Consider the following 16,996-nt stretch of genomic DNA (forward strand, 5'->3'; position numbering starts at 1 on the left):
GAAATACAACCTGAGTCAGTGGTGACTCTGAATTTTATATCTAGAGAGTGAGTTAGTCACTAAAACCTGGTGTTTGTTCACCTGCCCATTCTCTGAGCAGAAGTCAGGGTGACCTGAGACATACCTTGTGAAATACAAGCTTAGTGTCAGAGTAGCACTTACAAGGTGTTCTCAGTTGGTAAGCACATGCAGGCATTAACCCTTCAGCTGAAAGAACAGCCAGGGTGTTAACTGAGGTGAAACAGTTTACAGCTTGGCTGTCCTGGAGTTAAACCTGACTGTAACTACAAACGCACAAGCGCACAGAATGAGCTCTTCAGAAAGTATCAGAGCCATAGAGCAGAAGTGCAAGTGGGATTAAAAAGCATTCATTTCATTCATTGACAATCAGAGGCTGCAATAACACAAGAAAAGAAAAAAGAACTGTGATGTTCCTCTGACACACACTTACCTGGGTTCGTAGTATCCTTAGCTGGACTATTCCTTCATTCTCCTCTTCCCTCATTCTCTCTGTAGTAAGTTGCAATCGACCAATCAAATTTATCTTGCCCCTTTTCTGAACTTTAGCATTTTTTCTGAAAAAGTTGCATTGTATAAAAATAAGGCAAAAATACGTTTTCAATTACAGAATTCCTATTAAATTTAAATTACTGCAGCAAGGAGAACCATTGTGTATGAGACATTTATACACTAGAAGCATTGCAGGACTGGGATACCAGCTGACATGTCCAAATTCAATCCCAATTCCTCCATCCAAAAAGCCCACCACCAACATCCCAGTGTTACCACAAAATTCATCAGCTGAAACTGGCAGTACTCAAAATTGAAAGGTTACCAGCACTATTTTAAAGAATAGACTTCTAGAGAAATATACTTCAGTTTAGTTACATAAAACTAGCGTTCTTCAAAGGATTTTTTATAACAAAGTTCAGGAAACGGGACAAGTTCATTTTTCATCACATAAACTGTCTGTATAGCATTAAAAAATAGAGGGAGAAAACCAGACATCATAGCAGGCACGGCAAAAAGCTGATGGCATTCTTCATTGGTCACCCCCAACACTTCTGTGCAGCCTGTCTCTTCTGTCATGTGTTCACATCATTTCCCAAAGCTTGTGGTCCTGATGACAGGAACAAATAAACCACCACATCCCCGGGCAAGAAACTAAGCCCCAGCAGCACCAGACTTGGCATTTTCCTATATAAAACCTCATGGGCTCATTAGTAACGGGAAGATGGCAGAGCCTCCAATTCTGCACCACATCCCTACAGGCATTTTGTCTGAAGGGGCCGCTGGCGATCATCTGCTTTAACCACCTATCAGAAGCACGACTAGCACTAGAAGTGAAGCAAATACAGGACAGCAAAGCCTGTGTCTAAATGAATCTTGACAACTTCCAAGGATGAAGGTTAAAGTGAATTCCTTTAACTATAAAAAAGCACATTGTTATTTTCATTTTCAAACATCATCTTACATTAAACTGAACTCCTGGTTCACCGAGAAGAGGGTTCCTTCTGTAAAGTCTTTGGGTGAATTGACTTGAGGTTCATACAATAAAACCTGACGTTTCAGCTTTGGAAATGCTACAAGAGACTACAGAGAAAAAGGGGGGAAAAAAGAATAAAAATAAAACACCAGACTTTCTAAATGGAAACAAGTACTATTTAAGAACATAGCTCACTGATGTGCAGGCTTTAGTGAAGGAACCTTGACTGAAGGTGCCATAGGGCAACACAAAGTCACTAGTAAAGTCAGGGATGGGACACAGCTTAACAAATGTCCTTCTGAAATGAGTTACCACAAGTAAAATAATAAAAAGAAAAAATGCACAAGCTCACAGCTACAGAAGTAGCGTGTGGTGTTGCCTGATGTACATTATTTCTCTTTTGTGAGCTAAATTATTAAAAGACTGATAGAGGAAATGCTGCATTGTTTTTAAGCAACACACATTTATCAAGAGTTCCTAGAATTAGACCAGTCCCACTCCACAAACCTCAATCACAACTTTGTGCTTTACGCTGTATATGGTCAGAAAGATCTTGCTGTTTCCAAAAGCTTACGTTATGTAATTCCAAGCATAGAGAACACATTAATGTAAAGGCTGCGTGTGCTCAACAGTATTACAAGGGGCCAGGGTTACAATAAGGTTAATTAAGAAATAAGGTGTTCACACTTCAGTTTTGAAGTATTTTCTGACTGCACTTGAAAAATACTATTTCCGTACTTCAGAGTGCAAAAAAATTGAGGAAGAAATCTGTTTCGAAAGAAAGTGAAATACCCATAAAGTCCTCCTAAGTTCTGCATCAGGGAGTTCAGTTGCCAGTTTAAGATTTTCAAAGCTGATCTTCTCTCGGGGTCTTTGGTTCCACGCAAACAGCACAGCCAGCTGAAATGTTGTTACTTCCAAGTCATACTGACCAACCTCATTCTTAAACGTTATCTGTGAACAGAATGACAACTCTGCTTGAAAGAATTTCTGGATAACAAGCTCTGTGCCACTGAAACTGAAGCACCAAAAAGTAGACTTACAATTCCATTGGACATGAGGTGGTGCCAGTGCAGTTTTCTACCACTGTGATTCTTTTTATAAAATTCTTCAACCTCGGGGATGAGATCTTCCAGCTCCGTGGGCAGTGACACAAACACCTTCTCAGAACTACGGGACCAGGCACCAGCATTTAAAATTTTAATATTCACAGAGTCAGCTGTAAGACAATACTGGATTATATGAAACTGCAGGTAGAGCAGACAGACAAACAGAAGGCATTCTTCTCCTGTTCTAAATACAATTACGAAGGGCTGAATTTTCAGAAACTAGCAAGGTGGCTGCCTATTAACATACTCCATTTATGGACCACAGACTTTCTACTAGCAATACTGATCAAAAGCTTTGCTTTTTTGTCTTCCCTCTGCAGTGATGCAGCTCTACAGCTGATGTTGGTAAGCACCACTCAGGGGGTTTCAGCAGCAGCAGCAGCCGGCCCAATGTTGGATGTTCTCAGTGTTTCTCATCAGGGAAATTTATCTCAGAAATGCAATTTGAACTCTTAACAGTGTGCATCACTCTCTCCTACTGGCAGGTAAAGAAGAGCACAGTATAAAGCACTCATGAAGAATGAATGGGGCATAAAAGAAGGGGACAGTTAAAGCATTCATGTGGTTGGAGATGGATTCAAGCCCTACCTTGAATTTAGCTACAATTAGGGAGCCTGTATCTAGAAGAAATACCCAATAACTTTCAGAATGATATAGCTCAAATGACAACTGTTAGAAAAGTGAAGTACAGGCATTCCAATCTAGGGGTAGCAGTGCTCTGAAGACTGTTCAACCTGCAGCTGATACAATTTTTTAACTCAAGGCTCAACAGGATTTTTTAGCAGCACAAGAAACGAAAACCACTAAATCATATGAGAAAACAATACCTGGTAAAGCAAGTTTATTATTTTTGTGCATTTCTTTGAAGGCCTGGTTCAAGTCTTCAGATACTTTGATATCCTGGAACATTCTAGCCAACTTGTTTACATAGTCGGCTGGCATACCTACTTCCTGTATAAACAAACAGAACACTAAAATATGACACAGACAACTAAGAATAATAATAAACTCAAAAAAGAAAGAAGAGTGGTAAAGTACACAGACAGCATCACTTCATTCTAACAGACTTTGCTGTGATATAAAGTTCTTTTGCATGTATCACAAGTAGTTCCCCTTAAGAGTATATGATGATTGTTTTAATGAAATCCAAGTGCTTAAGAACATACGCATGCATTAAGGAATAAATGAATGAAGGCATTCAAATAATATTCTAATTTACATAAAATTTCACAATTAGACCACCAAATTATTTACATGCTTAAACAACAAGTACACTGCATTTTGCTCACTTGCATCGGGAAAATATGAAGCCTACAAATAGATGAAATATTTTAGAACTATGATTATCACTCTTAGGACCAACAATCATCTTAAAAAAAAAAGAAAAGCTCAGCTGTTCTACTTTCATAAAGTTTCATAATCAAATGGAAGTGTCAGACGACCTGCATGGCCTGCTATTTAAAACAGAACCTGCTGAAGCAAGGAGTGGGAATTAAAGAGTTTAAAAGTGAGAAATAACACCACACGCAACAGGAACAGCCAAGTAACGAAAGACAAAAGGCTACTTACTCGGAGCCACTCCACCATATTCTCCTCAATTTCACTATCAGCTGATATATCTAATATCAGGCGTCTTGTTAAGTGAGCTTTGTGATATCGCATGAAAACATCTTTATTCTGTACATATTTAAGTACCAAAAGCTGTCAAAAAAAGATTTTGATATATTTATTTGCACCATTAGACAAGTCTTTACATGCCCATCTAATGCCCTGTAGACTAAGAAGTAGAAAAAGGCTACTTGAGGGTGACTGAAGAGGACGCATGCTATGCTATCACAGCCACCAGCTGTCAATCTTCTATAACGCTGCACCTTCAAATTGATCTTTTGTCAGCCATCAGGAACTTCTCTTAAATCAGAGAAGACACTAACATGAAGCACCCTGTGTTATTTCCTATACCTATTCCTATATTTTCCAGTTTAAAATGAGCATAGTTTAAAATGGTTGAAGACAACCAACAGGTATGAAACTCTGCATGGTTAACAAGATACAAACACACATACATAGTGATATAAAACTCTTTTCCCTACCGCTGCACTTCACATCAGTATTTTTGAAGATCAAGGCCTTAACCCACAGATACACCAACCAAATTCATTCCTCGGACGAATCAAGTAGAAGAAAGCAAGAACATACCACTTCTTTAAGCTTTGCTTCAATTTCTTCAGAGGTTAATTTTTTGCTTAGTGGTGTTTTTCTTAGCAACATGTCACAGTAATTAGCAAGAAGCTCAGGGCATTTGGATTCAGGCTGTGTTTTCAATCCAACACTAAATAAAGAAAGAACAACATATCTTCAAACGAAGAGAATCTTGTTATTCTGGAGCACTCACACTGTGAACAAGACAGACCAAGCACTCCCCTTGGCAGGTGTCATGGTTTAATAATTTTGTAATTCTTGCTATCAGTATTCCACATCATAACATCATATAAAGCATGAATAATTTTACTGAATCTGCAACTTATCAGAAGAAGACTACATCTCCCAGGGAACAACACGATAGGTCACGGGACCTGGACTCTATATTAACTCTGTCGCAGAACAGACTGGGGTCTTTCGAGTTCTGGCGTTCAGGGGAGTGTGTGGGAGCCTTCAGCCGTTCGCCTAGATTCACAGTAGGCCTCTCGGTTACGGGACTCATTCTCTCTCCTATTTTGCTTGATTCGTTAGCTCAATTTTCAATTATATTGTATTATATTGTGTTATCCTGTATTTCGATATAGTATTTAGTAAATAAGTGTGCCTCCTTAGATCGTTGCCGCTGTTTTCTTTTCCTAATTAACTTTTTCCTTTCGGCCTAGGGCCCCTCCGGGGCCTACGGCCCCCTGTCACGGACGCAGGTGGATTTTTAGTTCAAACCGTGACAGATTTTGGTGGAGAATGCGGGCAAATTGAGTTGCTGTTTTTTTTTCTGTGTTTTCTTCTGTTGCTCTTTTAGCTTTTAACAGAGCTACGAGTTTTTTTTCCCTGTTAAGGAGCTATCTCGTGTTTGCGATTCTGCACCTGCGAGCTTGACCTTGAAAGTCCAGGCGGACTGCCAATACTCCGGTATATTTTATAAACACTGCTGAGCTTTGTTTTCTTTTACTTTTTTCTCTCTATTGGAGGGAAAAAAAAAAAAAAAATGTTTTCTCTACTAAATTTGTTTTACCAGGGACTGTGTGCCATTGGTTCCTTTTTTGAGACGCTCCGAACATATTGGGCCATGTTTAAGCTAGCCACTTTTTCTTATGGAGCTATACAATTGTATAATGGATTGAAAGCATGGTTAGCAATGCTCACTTCGTATCTGTATACAGCTCCAGAGGGAGCAACTAATGCAACTAATTATACAGAAATGGTGATTTTTAAGCGTGCTCCTCTTTCTTTCTATGAATCCTTTATGCAGTTTTTGAATGATCAGTGGGCCACACTCTTAATCTCCCTGATCTTACTGTTGATTATTGTAATAATCTCACTCAGTATCTGGATTTATAACATCCGGAGGAAGTCTTCCCTAGAACCAGAGAATACTGAGTGGCAGGGAATTGAAGAGATTCTCAAAGGACAGACATCTTCAGTGTTATGGAGCTTCACTCCTGAACACTTGAAGAATCCTGAGAGTTTGATTGCATATTTGAGGCAGGAATGTTGTGGCTCAGGCAGATCTCAGGAGGCACAAATGATTTTGGGCCTAGCTAATGCTTATTGGGCCTTAGTCAATACCATTCCTGAGAGGGAAGTTTTTGAAGCTGAGAGAGAGAGTCTCAGGGCCGAGAAGGAGAGTCTTAGAGCTGAGGCAGAAAAACTTTGGACTGAGAAGGTAGAGAGAGAAAAAGCTTTTGAAGCTGAGAGAAAAGATCTCCTGTACCAACGAGACTCAATCTGGTACGAGAAAGAGAGTCTTAGAGCTGACGCAGAAAAACTTTGGGATGAGAAGGTAGAGAGAGAAAAAGTTTTTGAAGCTGAGAGAAAAGATCTCCTGTACCAACGAGACTCAATCTGGTACGAGAAAGAGAATCTTAGAGCTGACGCAGCAAAACTTTGGGATGAGAAAAGCTCCCTGCAATCCCAACTCAACACTCTCCAGTCCGAGCGCGATGCCCTCCGGTCCGAGCACGACACTCTCCAGTCCGAGCACAGCGCCCTCCGGTCCGAGCACGACACTCTCCAGTCCGAGCACAGCGCCCTCCGGTCCGAGTACAACACTCTCCAGACTGAGCGCGATGCCCTCCGGACCGAGCACAATGCCCTCCAGACCGAGCACAACACTCTCCAGTCCAAGTATGACGCCGTCCAGTCTGAGTGCGGCACCCTCCAGGCCAAGCATGATGCCTTCCAATCCAACTGCGACACCCTCCAGTCCGAGCACAACACTCTTCAGTCTGTGCATAATGCCCTCCAGTCCGAGCATAACGCTCTTCAGACTGAGCACAATGCCCTCCAGACCGAGCACAACACTCTTCAGTCCGAGCATAATGCCCTCCGGTCCGAGCACGACGCTCTCCAGTCCGAGCACGGCGCCCTCCGGTCCGAGCATGACACTCTCCAGACTGAGCGCGATGCCCTCCGGTCCGAGCACGACACTCTCCAGTCCGAGCACAGCGCCCTCCGGTCCGAGTATGACACTCTCCAGTCCAAACACAAAGACCTCCAGACCGGGTACGACAATCTCCGGGCAGCGCGCAGCGCCCTCCTGTGTAAGCACAATGCTCTCCAGTCTGAGCACGACGCCCTCCAGTCTAGTTATAACGTCCTCAGGGCAGAATGCGACACCCTCAAGTCTGAACCGTATGTACTCCAACTTAACCAACCACCGGGGGCACCAGATACAATGTTGGTTGCCCCTGTAAGAGGGCGAAAAACAAAACGAGTTTCAACTCAGATAGAGAAAATGCAGAAGGAGTTAGAAGAGCGGAGGGAGTTAGGAGAGCAGGACTCAGGAGAGCAGGGGGACTCAGGAGAGCAGGGGGACTCAGGAGGTCAGGGGGACTCAGGAGAGCAGGAGGAGTCAGAAGACCAGAGGAAGTCGGCGGAGCAGAGGTTGTTAGAGCAGTATAAGAAGATGTTAGAGGAGGAGAAGAAGTCAGAGGAGCAGAGAAAGTTAGGAGAGAGAAAGTTAGGAGAGAGGAAGAAGGAGGAAGGTCGCCTGGAGGAAATAACACAAGCGTCAGAGTCAGGGTCAGAGTCAGACGAGGAGCCAAAAGCTAAATTTTCTTTACGAGAATTTCTCGAGTCCAAACTTATAGATGGGGCAGCCTCATCAACACAGCTGCCAACATTAACACCTGGGACTCTTGATAGAGCAAAAGGTGAGCAAAGTATTACGACCATTATTGATCGATCTTTTAAACTGAGTGAAATTCGAGATCTGAGAAAGGATTTCACACGTCAGCCAAAAGAAAATATGGTCACTTGGTTACTTCGCTGCTGGGACAATGGTGCCAATAGTGCGTGGCTCGATGGCAGTGAAGCTCGCCAACTGGGTAGCATTTCCAGGGACTCACGTGTGGACAGAGGTATAGGCACATGCCAAAATCGGTCCTACACCCTCTGGAAGCGGATGTTGATAGCGGTAAGAGATAGATTCCCCTTTAAACGGGACTTGGAGCCTGAGAAAAAGAAATGGACTGATATGGAGAAAGGTATCCAATTTTTGAGAGAAAGGGCTCTGGTGGAAATGCTCTACAGCCCCCAGTTCAATCGTAACAATCCAAACCAATTACATGATCCTGAAGCAGTCCACGTTCCACGACAAATGTGGCGTGACTTTACAAAGGCAGCTCCAGAAAAGCATGCCAGTGCACTTGCATTGGTATATGGCAAAGGGGAAAGAAAGCCCCTTGTAAATGAGCTAATTAGCAGACTTCAGGAGCTTGAATTATTTATAAGCGCTACAGAAGTTAAGCTTTATACTTCAGCCATTGTCCAAATGGGAAAAAAAATAGTGGAAAGGTTAGACAAAGTGGAGGAAACACAAAGTGATATTATTGACAAATTGGCTAATGTGCCTGATGTAGATGAATCCACGGTGGTACCAGATGATGGAAACCAGGATTTCCACGATCGCCTATTGAGAGAGCTAAACAACATGAGTTCCTCTCGACCTGTATCATCGAAAATCTCAACCATAAAAAAGAGACGACCTCGTATTCAAGCAAACGACAATGATAAGACCATACGTTTTGCTTTGTTGTATTTCTTGAGTAATCATGGGGAGGATATAAAGAAGTGGTATAACTCATCCACTTCTGCACTTCAGGCACGAGTGAAAGAATTACAATTCAAAACAACCACCAAGGTGAACTCTTCCAAACGGGGGAGAGTTCCAGTTGCTGCAAGTCAACGAGGTAAACAATAGAGGGGCCCTGCCCCCAGCCAGGGGGGGGAAAGGGACAACAGAGTATACTGGACTGTGTGGATTAAGTGGCCTGGCACATCTCAACCACAGAAATATAAAGCCTTGGTGGACACTGGTGCACAATGCACCCTAATGCCCTCAAGTCACCAAGGGACACAACCAATTTATATCCATGGAGTGACTGGGGGTTCCCAAGAATTGACTATGTTGGAGGCCGAAATAAGCCTCACTGGTAAAAACTGGCGAATGCACCCTATTGTGACTGGTCCAGAGGCTCCATGTATACTGGGAATCGATTACCTTAGGATGGGATATTTCAAGGATCCCAAGGGGTATCGATGGGCCTTTGGGATAGCTGCTGTAAACACAAATGGTGTTAAGCAGCTGTCAACTTTACCTGGTTTGTCAGATGATCCTTCTGTTGTGGGGTTGCTCCAGGTAAAAGACCAAGAGGTACCAATTGCCACTAAAGTGGTTCACAGACGGCAGTACCGCACCAATAGGGACTCATTGCTCCCCATTCACAAGCTAATTCGCCAATTAGAAAATCAGGGAGTGATTAGCAAAACGCACTCGCCTTTTAACAGCCCCATATGGCCAGTGCGTAAAACCAGTGGGGAATGGAGGCTGACGGTAGATTACCGTGGCCTGAATGAAGTTACACCTCCATTAAGCGCTGCTGTACCAGACATGCTAGAACTCCAGTATGAACTGGAGTCAAAAGAAGCTAGGTGGTATGCCACCATTGATATTGCTAATGCCTTCTTTTCCATCCCATTGGCTGCAAAATGTAGGCCACAGTTTGCTTTTACCTGGAGAGGTATTCAGTATACCTGGAACCGTTTACCCCAGGGGTGGAAGCACAGCCCAACAATTTGCCATGGATTGATCCAAGCTGTTTTGGAACAGGGTAATGCTCCTGAGCACTTGCAGTATATTGATGACATTGTGGTGTGGGGCCATACAGCAGCAGAGGTTTCCAAGAAAGGGAAACAGATAATCCAAATTCTTTTGCAAGCTGGTTTTGCCATTAAGCGCAGCAAGGTGAAGGGGCCTGCCCAGGAAATCCAGTTCTTAGGTATAAAATGGCAAGATGGACGTCGTCACATCCCAGCAGATGTGATTGACAAAATCACTGCTATGTCTCCGCCCACAAATAAAACAGAGACCCAATCTTTTCTGGGAGTAGTGGGCTTTTGGAGAATGCATGTCCCAAACTACAGCCACATAGTGAGCCCTCTCTATCAGGTAACACGGAAGAAGAATAATTTCTCATGGGGTCCTGAGCAGCAGCAGGCTTTTGAGCAGATAAAACAAGAAATAGCCCGTGCCGTGGCCTTGGGGCCAGTACGGACGGGACAGGATGTGAAGAACATCCTCTACACTGCTGCTGGAGAGAAAGGTCCCACCTGGAGTTTGTGGCAAAGAGCCTCAGGAGAGACCCGAGGCCGACCCCTAGGATTTTGGAGTCGAGCATATAAAGGGTCTGAGGAGCGCTACACTCCAACTGAGAAGGAGATCTTAGCCGTGTATGAGGGGGTTCGGGCTGCTTCTGAAGTAGTTGGGACAGAGGTTCAGCTTCTTCTAGCACCTCGCTTGCCAGTAATAAACTGGATGTTTAAAGGACAGGTTCCCTCCACCCATCATGCTACTGATGCCACTTGGAGTAAGTGGATTTCATTAATTACTCAACGAGCTCGAATGGGAAAACTCAGCCGTCCTGGAATTCTAGAAGTGATCATGGACTGGCCTGAGAGTAAAAAAATTGAAAAACCACCTACAGAAGAGGTATCACGTGCTAAAGAGGCACCACCATACAATGAGCTACCAGAAAACGAAAAGAAATTTGCCCTATTCACAGACGGATCATGTCGTATTGTAGGGAAGCATCGCAGATGGAAAGCTGCTGTATGGAGCCCCACACGACAAGTTGCAGAGGCCACTGAAGGTAAAGGAGAATCAAGTCAATTTGCAGAGGTAAAGGCTGTTCAGCTGGCTTTAGATGTGGCTGAACGGGAGAGGTGGCCAATGCTTCATCTTTATACTGATTCATGGATGGTGGCAAATGCCTTATGGGGGTGGTTGCAACAGTGGGAAAATGATAATTGGCAACGAAAGGGTAAACCTGTTTGGGCTGCTGAACTGTGGAAAGACATTGCTGCCCGAATAAGGAACATTGCTGTAAAGGTGCGCCATGTAGATGCTCATGTACCTAAAAGCAAGGCTACTGAAGAACATAAAAATAACCATCAGGTTGATCGAGCTGCCAAAATTGAGGTGGCTCAAATAGACTTGGACTGGCAGAACAAGGGTGAATTATTCCTAGCTCGGTGGGCCCATGAGACTTCAGGTCATCAAGGAAGGGATGCAACATATAAGTGGGCCAGAGACCGAGGGGTGGACTTAACTATGGACGCTATTGCTCAAGTTATTCATGATTGTGAAACATGCGCCATAATTAAACAAGCCAAGAGGATGAAACCTATTTGGGGGGAAGGGCGATGGCAAAAGTATAAATATGGAGAGGCATGGCAGGTTGATTATATCACCTTGCCACGATCTCGCAATGGTAAGCGTTATGTACTCACCATGGTGGAGGCAACCACTGGGTGGCTCGAAACATACGCAGTACCCCATGCTACCGCCCGAAACACCATATTAGGGTTGGAAAAGCAAATCCTGTGGCGGCATGGCACTCCGGAAAGAATTGAATCAGATAATGGGACCCATTTTAAAAATTCCCTTGTAACCACTTGGGCCAAAAATCATGGCATTGAGTGGATTTACCATATTCCCTATCATGCACCAGCTTCAGGTAAGATCGAACGATTCAATGGGTTATTGAAAACTATGTTGAAAGCAATGGGTGGCGGAACGTATAAAAATTGGGAGAACCATTTAGCAGAAGCCACCTGGTTGGTCAACACTCGAGGATCTAGTAATCGTAATGGTCCTAACCAATCCAGCTCCCTACGTACCGTGGAGGGAGATAAGGTTCCTGTAGTACACATAAAGAGTGTGTTGGGAAAAACAGTTTGGGTCCTTCCAGCGTCTGGAAAGGGCAAACCTCTCCGGGGTACTGTCTTTGCCCAGGGACCTGGGTGCACATGGTGGGTGATGGACAAAAATGGGAATGTTCAATGTGTACCACAAGGGAATTTGATGTTGGGGGAGTGCAGCCAATGATTTTCCTGTAAATATATAGGTAGAGTCTCAGAAAAATATTTCAATTAGATACAGAATAGTTCAATTAGGTATAGGACTTAAGATAGAGTGGATTAATGTTAAGGAAACACTTTTTCTCTATATACCTTAATTAGGCATTCTGTAAGCAAGTTTTCCATCTGGACTCTATATCCTGCACTGGCCATGCATGTGTAGAGCACACATGGAAAGAAGTATAAGTCAAAAGGAAATCTGCTGTGGTGGCTGGGAAAGGATGAGTGCACCTTGATGTGGGGGACGCCCTACTAGCGCTGCCTTTCCCCTCTACCGCTGACATGTTTTCCTTTTTCTGGCAGTTTTGCCATTTTCTCAAAATTAATAAATAGTAGGTTAGGTTATAGAGTTTTGTTCTCAACTTAGGGATTTGTATGGAATAAATATAAATTGTTGAGAAAAAATAAGGTTGCTGATTATTCACAATTATACATATGAGTGTGTATGTATGTATAAATATAATGTAATGATGTAGAATAAGGGGTGGAATGTCATGGTTTAATAATTTTGTAATTCTTGCTATCAGTATTCCACATCATAACATCATATAAAGCATGAATAATTTTACTGAATCTGCAACTTATCAGAAGAAGACTACATCTCCCAGGGAACAACACGATAGGTCACGGGACCTGGACTCTATATTAACTCTGTCGCAGAACAGACTGGGGTCTTTCGAGTTCTGGCGTTCAGGGGAGTGTGTGGGAGCCTTCAGCCGTTCGCCTAGATTCACAGTAGGCCTCTCGGTTACGGGACTCATTCTCTCTCCTATTTTGCTTGATTCGTTAGCTCAATTTTCAATTATATTGTATTATATTGTGTTATCCTGTATTTCGATATAGTATTTAGTAAATAAGTGTGCCTCCTTAGATCGTTGCCGCTGTTTTCTTTTCCTAATTAACTTTTTCCTTTCGGCCTAGGGCCCCTCCGGGGCCTACGGCCCCCTGTCACGGACGCAGGTGGATTTTTAGTTCAAACCGTGACAGCAGGGCCTTAGTGGAACAAGGGAATTTAACACTAATGAAAAACCAGGGGGCAACTCATTTTTCCTCTCAGAAGAATAAATACTATTAAGAATTTTCGGACAGCTTCTACAGCTTGATCGTTCCAACTGCTTTTCATTTCAGAACTCTGCAAGTACAATTACATTCAAACTGTAGTTTTAATCAAACAAATATTGCATGGTAGTGAGTATTCCAGCAAAGACTGAGCAGACACCATAGCAAAATATTTCACTCATCAGTACGGCCTCTTGACAGCTCCTAAGAACAGCTTCCTGCAGCGCGTGTTGCAGAAGGCAAAACCTGACACACCTACTGTGTAGCAACACAATGAAATTATTTCATAGGAGGCAAAAGCAGCAGGATAACAGCTGGGAGATTTAATACAGTTTGCAGTTGAACAAGGAGATGCTACAGTATACAGACTGAGGTTCTTCAAAAGGCCTGCGATCACAAGGTTGCATTCTGAACCTGCAACTACTGTTGAATAAAACTGTTCCTAATATCAGGTGGCACCAACTTGTTTTCTAGTTTCAAACTGCTGCCCAACATTCTCTCCAATAGATTCCTTAGGAAAAATAAAGGCAGTGAGCAACATTGCAGCTAGGAAGCCTTGGGGATGCTCAGGAATGAGCTCTTGCTCATTCTCTCACCCTTACCATCTACAGTAGATGCATACTAAAAGAGACTTTTAAGCTTGGGAAATAGAATGCTGAACAGAAGACCACTGCCATCACAGTGGTCACTAAGAGATCACTAGATAAACTTAGCTTTTAGGAGCCAAATACAGGCACTGATTTGCATACTCCCATGGGAAATCTAAACACAGACATAGAAAAAACTCCACCTTGCCTACATCTTTACAAAGTATGCAAAGCAGGGATCCAGCCTGTTGTGAGGGTGTTCTTCCAGTAATAAAACCAACAAGGCTAATCCCCATCCTGCATTACTATTAGTCCAAAAGCAAAAAGCATTAAGAACCACATGCCATCTAGACACAGCCCTAAACATCCCTGCTTGAGCAGGGCTTGGGCCAGAGGGATCCAGAGCTTCCTGCCAACCTCACCCATTCTGTGACTCCATGAACAGAAATACTGGACAGGCTTCAATACCTACGCTACTCCCAACTCACAGGTGCTAAATAGAAATAGAGCTTCATTATTCCTTTTTCCTAGGAAAAAGTTAAAGTGATGACTATTTATCAGGAAAAATGAGACACGATCAATGGAAATAGGAAAAATACAGGCTTTATCTGCACTAGTAAAAGTGCAGAGAATCATTTCAACTTGCACAAGTGTCTCGTGAGACAGCAGACAATAATTCAGGAAGGATTAAACAGTAGTAATAATCCAGGAAGGTGTTAGTAAATTCAACTAACAAACTCACATTAAAGTTTATATGGCTTACCCTTTTTGCTTCAATGGCAATTCAAGTTTAAATATTGTAGCATCATTCACAACTGCTTTGTATGCCTAAAATAAATAAATACAGATAATCAGTGCTTCAATTTCTCTCAATAAGTGAATCACAAAAGTTTTATCTGCCTTTTTAGGTTGCCACAGAAGAAATTAATTTAGTTCTTCTATTAGCTCAAAGACTGCAGATTGGTTTTCAGTATGAGAGTTCAAATCCTATGACTCAGTTTTCCATTAACTGATGTTTTACATTCTCCTTTTTTCTCTTAACACACCACCTTGAGCAACAACTTAAAGGGAAGGAATTGCGTGGAATGGGTTGCATACCTGAAGTTGTATGACTACATCCAAATACACAATAAATTCTAAACATAAATAAATCACTGAATCAATGTTAAAATTTACAGGTACTCAAAAATCAATCATCTTTTAATCAACAAAGCTACACACAAATGGAACTTGATGCATTATTACACAACAAATTTGAACCAAAGCAGTTGTTACTAAGTAACACCAACTTTCAGTCCACATATTTATCAGAGTAGAGCAACTTCTAGATTTACCAGTGTGTGGTCACAAGGATTTCAGAGGCATCATAATATTGCTTTCAACGATTCTTAAAAAGCTGAAAACAAGCAATGAGTAGAAACACACACCTTATCTCTTGCAGTAAGAAATCTTGGATCATCTTGAAAAGCTTCTTTAACCAATTTACTAAATCGATTAAACAGTGTAAGCAATTGCTCTACGTACTTCTCAGAATCCTAAAGGTCAAGAGAGAGCAAACAAATTAAAAAGCAGATTTCATGGAAGTTAGTGTGAGCTCACATATAATCTCTCATATTACATATGATTCTCTCATCTATAACCACATAGCCTCCCCAGGGCTATGAAGGAGCAACCCATTTTTATTCCCTGTACCCAAGAGTTTTATAGCACGTAGGCTATAAAACACACAGACTTTCAAGATAATGTTTCCTACATACAAAAATAAATGCAGAGAGAAACAAAATGTAAGTTTTAAATACTGTTCAATAGCTTCCAGATGAAAAAAGTGTTTCCAAAAGAGCAACAAAATGAACATCCTAATTGCTGTACATACCCAGGCTCCCTAGACCCAGAGAAAAAGATGGTAAGAAGCTGGAAAAGACTGGTGGAAAGCAAACCTTATAAAATTCCCACACTTAGAGCCATACCCAGATTGACAGTGGAAAGCGTATCTCAAATTTCATCAGGAAGCTAGAACCTGGATAAAACTGATTACACCTATTTAATCCTAGCATATAATTAAGTATCCAGTCCACTTCATGTACAACCTTTTATTTGCTATAAATTTACCGCTTAAAGAAACAACTGAAAATGCTAGGAATAAAAAATAAATAAATACATTTCTAAGGATATTGCAAAGTTTCTTGCTTAGGCCAAGAACCTTCAAAAACTATGTCAACTCATGCATGACCATTCAACTACAGCATACAACAAACAGGCAGCTTTGTTTGTTTTTTAAAAGCAAAACACTTACAGTAGTAATAGTTTCAGCAGCTGCTACCATATCCGCGAGTCCAGCACTAACAATATGTTCTTCCAAGTCTTTCAACATGGGCTCTATCCCATTTGGAACTTTATCCATCAGTGAAAACATTAAATGCAACTCTGAAAGATACAAATACTGATAAAGTCACTGGTCAAAAACCTTTCTTAAAAAAATAACAAGAACAACACACAGAAGTGCTGCACTTAAGGATATCTCAAGTAGGAAACTGACTGCGTAAGGAACAGATAATTCAGTTAATCTACTAAGAAGGAAAAATGCTTTGAAGACTATTATGCCTGACCCCACAGGGATATTCCTCTAAAGCTGAAAAGAAGTATCTGTCGTAAGGTAACACTTGCTTATGCACCTAATGTAAAGCTGAATTTAAAAAAAACAATGAAGTCAGCAGCAATTTCGATTAAATCCAGGTTCTCTGCATAAATGCCTTAAACCCCTGACAAAAAAGGACCTCTTTCAGCTGCAAGTCTACAAGAGTTTGTGTATGAAATCATATGGATTCAAGACTTCTCTTTCAAAATTAAAGTCAAACAGAGCTCCCTTTGTGTGTCTTCAAGTATAATCTACAAAGTTTGATCTAAGCGTACCAAAGTCTCAAGCAGTTTAACTGACCAGGATAGAGAACTTTTTCCTTTCTTTATCCCCAGAGAGTTCTTCTGAAAGTTACCAGTTGGAAAACGTGAAAAACTCATGCAGTTTATCTTCTTTTTGAGAAGTCATTTCAACATTACAAGAAAATTAATATGTACTGAGCCAGCAACAATCACCCCCAGAAAACTGGCCACAGCAAAACACCTGGGTTAAGCTAATTTTA

At 41.9% G+C, this 16,996-nt stretch overlaps 2 protein-coding genes and 1 long non-coding RNA gene across 6 annotated transcripts in view; 2 read left to right on the forward strand and 1 right to left on the reverse strand.

Annotated features, from left to right (window-relative positions):
* The window catches only part of CUL5 (cullin 5), a 38,234-nt gene that overhangs the window by 4,343 nt on the left and 16,895 nt on the right, over positions 1–16,996 (reverse strand). Inside the window, exons 9-18 of one of the 4 annotated variants that reach the window (XM_015852236.2) lie at positions 16,153–16,283; positions 15,287–15,394; positions 14,623–14,687; positions 4,792–4,924; positions 4,165–4,296; positions 3,423–3,546; positions 2,530–2,705; positions 2,279–2,440; positions 1,475–1,593; positions 452–575 (exon numbers count right to left, since the gene is read on the reverse strand). In XM_015852236.2, the coding sequence (XP_015707722.1) occupies positions 452–575; positions 1,475–1,593; positions 2,279–2,440; positions 2,530–2,705; positions 3,423–3,546; positions 4,165–4,296; positions 4,792–4,924; positions 14,623–14,687; positions 15,287–15,394; positions 16,153–16,283 (1,274 nt within the window). Of the gene's footprint in view, positions 1–451; positions 576–1,474; positions 1,594–2,278; positions 2,441–2,529; positions 2,706–3,422; positions 3,547–4,164; positions 4,297–4,791; positions 4,925–14,622; positions 14,688–15,286; positions 15,395–16,152; positions 16,300–16,996 lie in introns of all 4 variants that reach the window. The other 3 variants (XM_085536432.1, XR_001552777.2, XR_014942220.1) reach the window with 3 other exon arrangements.
* Positions 4,885–14,732, forward strand: LOC146762829 (uncharacterized). Its single transcript, XR_014942222.1, has 2 exons — positions 4,885–5,024; positions 13,204–14,732. It is a non-coding gene; the product is annotated as an uncharacterized LOC146762829 (long non-coding RNA).
* On the forward strand, positions 5,458–9,008 carry LOC146762830 (uncharacterized). The gene is made up of 2 exons (XM_085536431.1): positions 5,458–6,376; positions 6,419–9,008. The coding sequence occupies exons 1-2, from the start codon at positions 5,780–5,782 to the stop codon at positions 8,993–8,995; spliced, it is 3,174 nt and encodes a 1,057-aa protein (XP_085392557.1). The 5' UTR covers positions 5,458–5,779; the 3' UTR covers positions 8,996–9,008.

This window comes from Coturnix japonica, chromosome 1 (genome assembly GCF_054131305.1).
Source record: "Coturnix japonica strain WE chromosome 1, WE-NBRP24, whole genome shotgun sequence".
Classification (NCBI taxonomy): Eukaryota; Metazoa; Chordata; class Aves; order Galliformes; family Phasianidae; genus Coturnix; species Coturnix japonica.

What these genes read in the sequence shown, in the direction of transcription:
- LOC146762830 (XM_085536431.1), top strand. Translation starts at nt 5,780, where the DNA reads ATGTTTTCTCTACTAAATTTGTTTTACCAGGGACTGTGTGCCATTGGT. An exon ending in ATACCATTCCTGAGAGGGAA is followed by an intron (nt 6,377 to 6,418) that starts GTTTTTGAAGCT and finishes GCCGAGAAGGAG; the next exon opens with AGTCTTAGAGCTGAGGCAGA.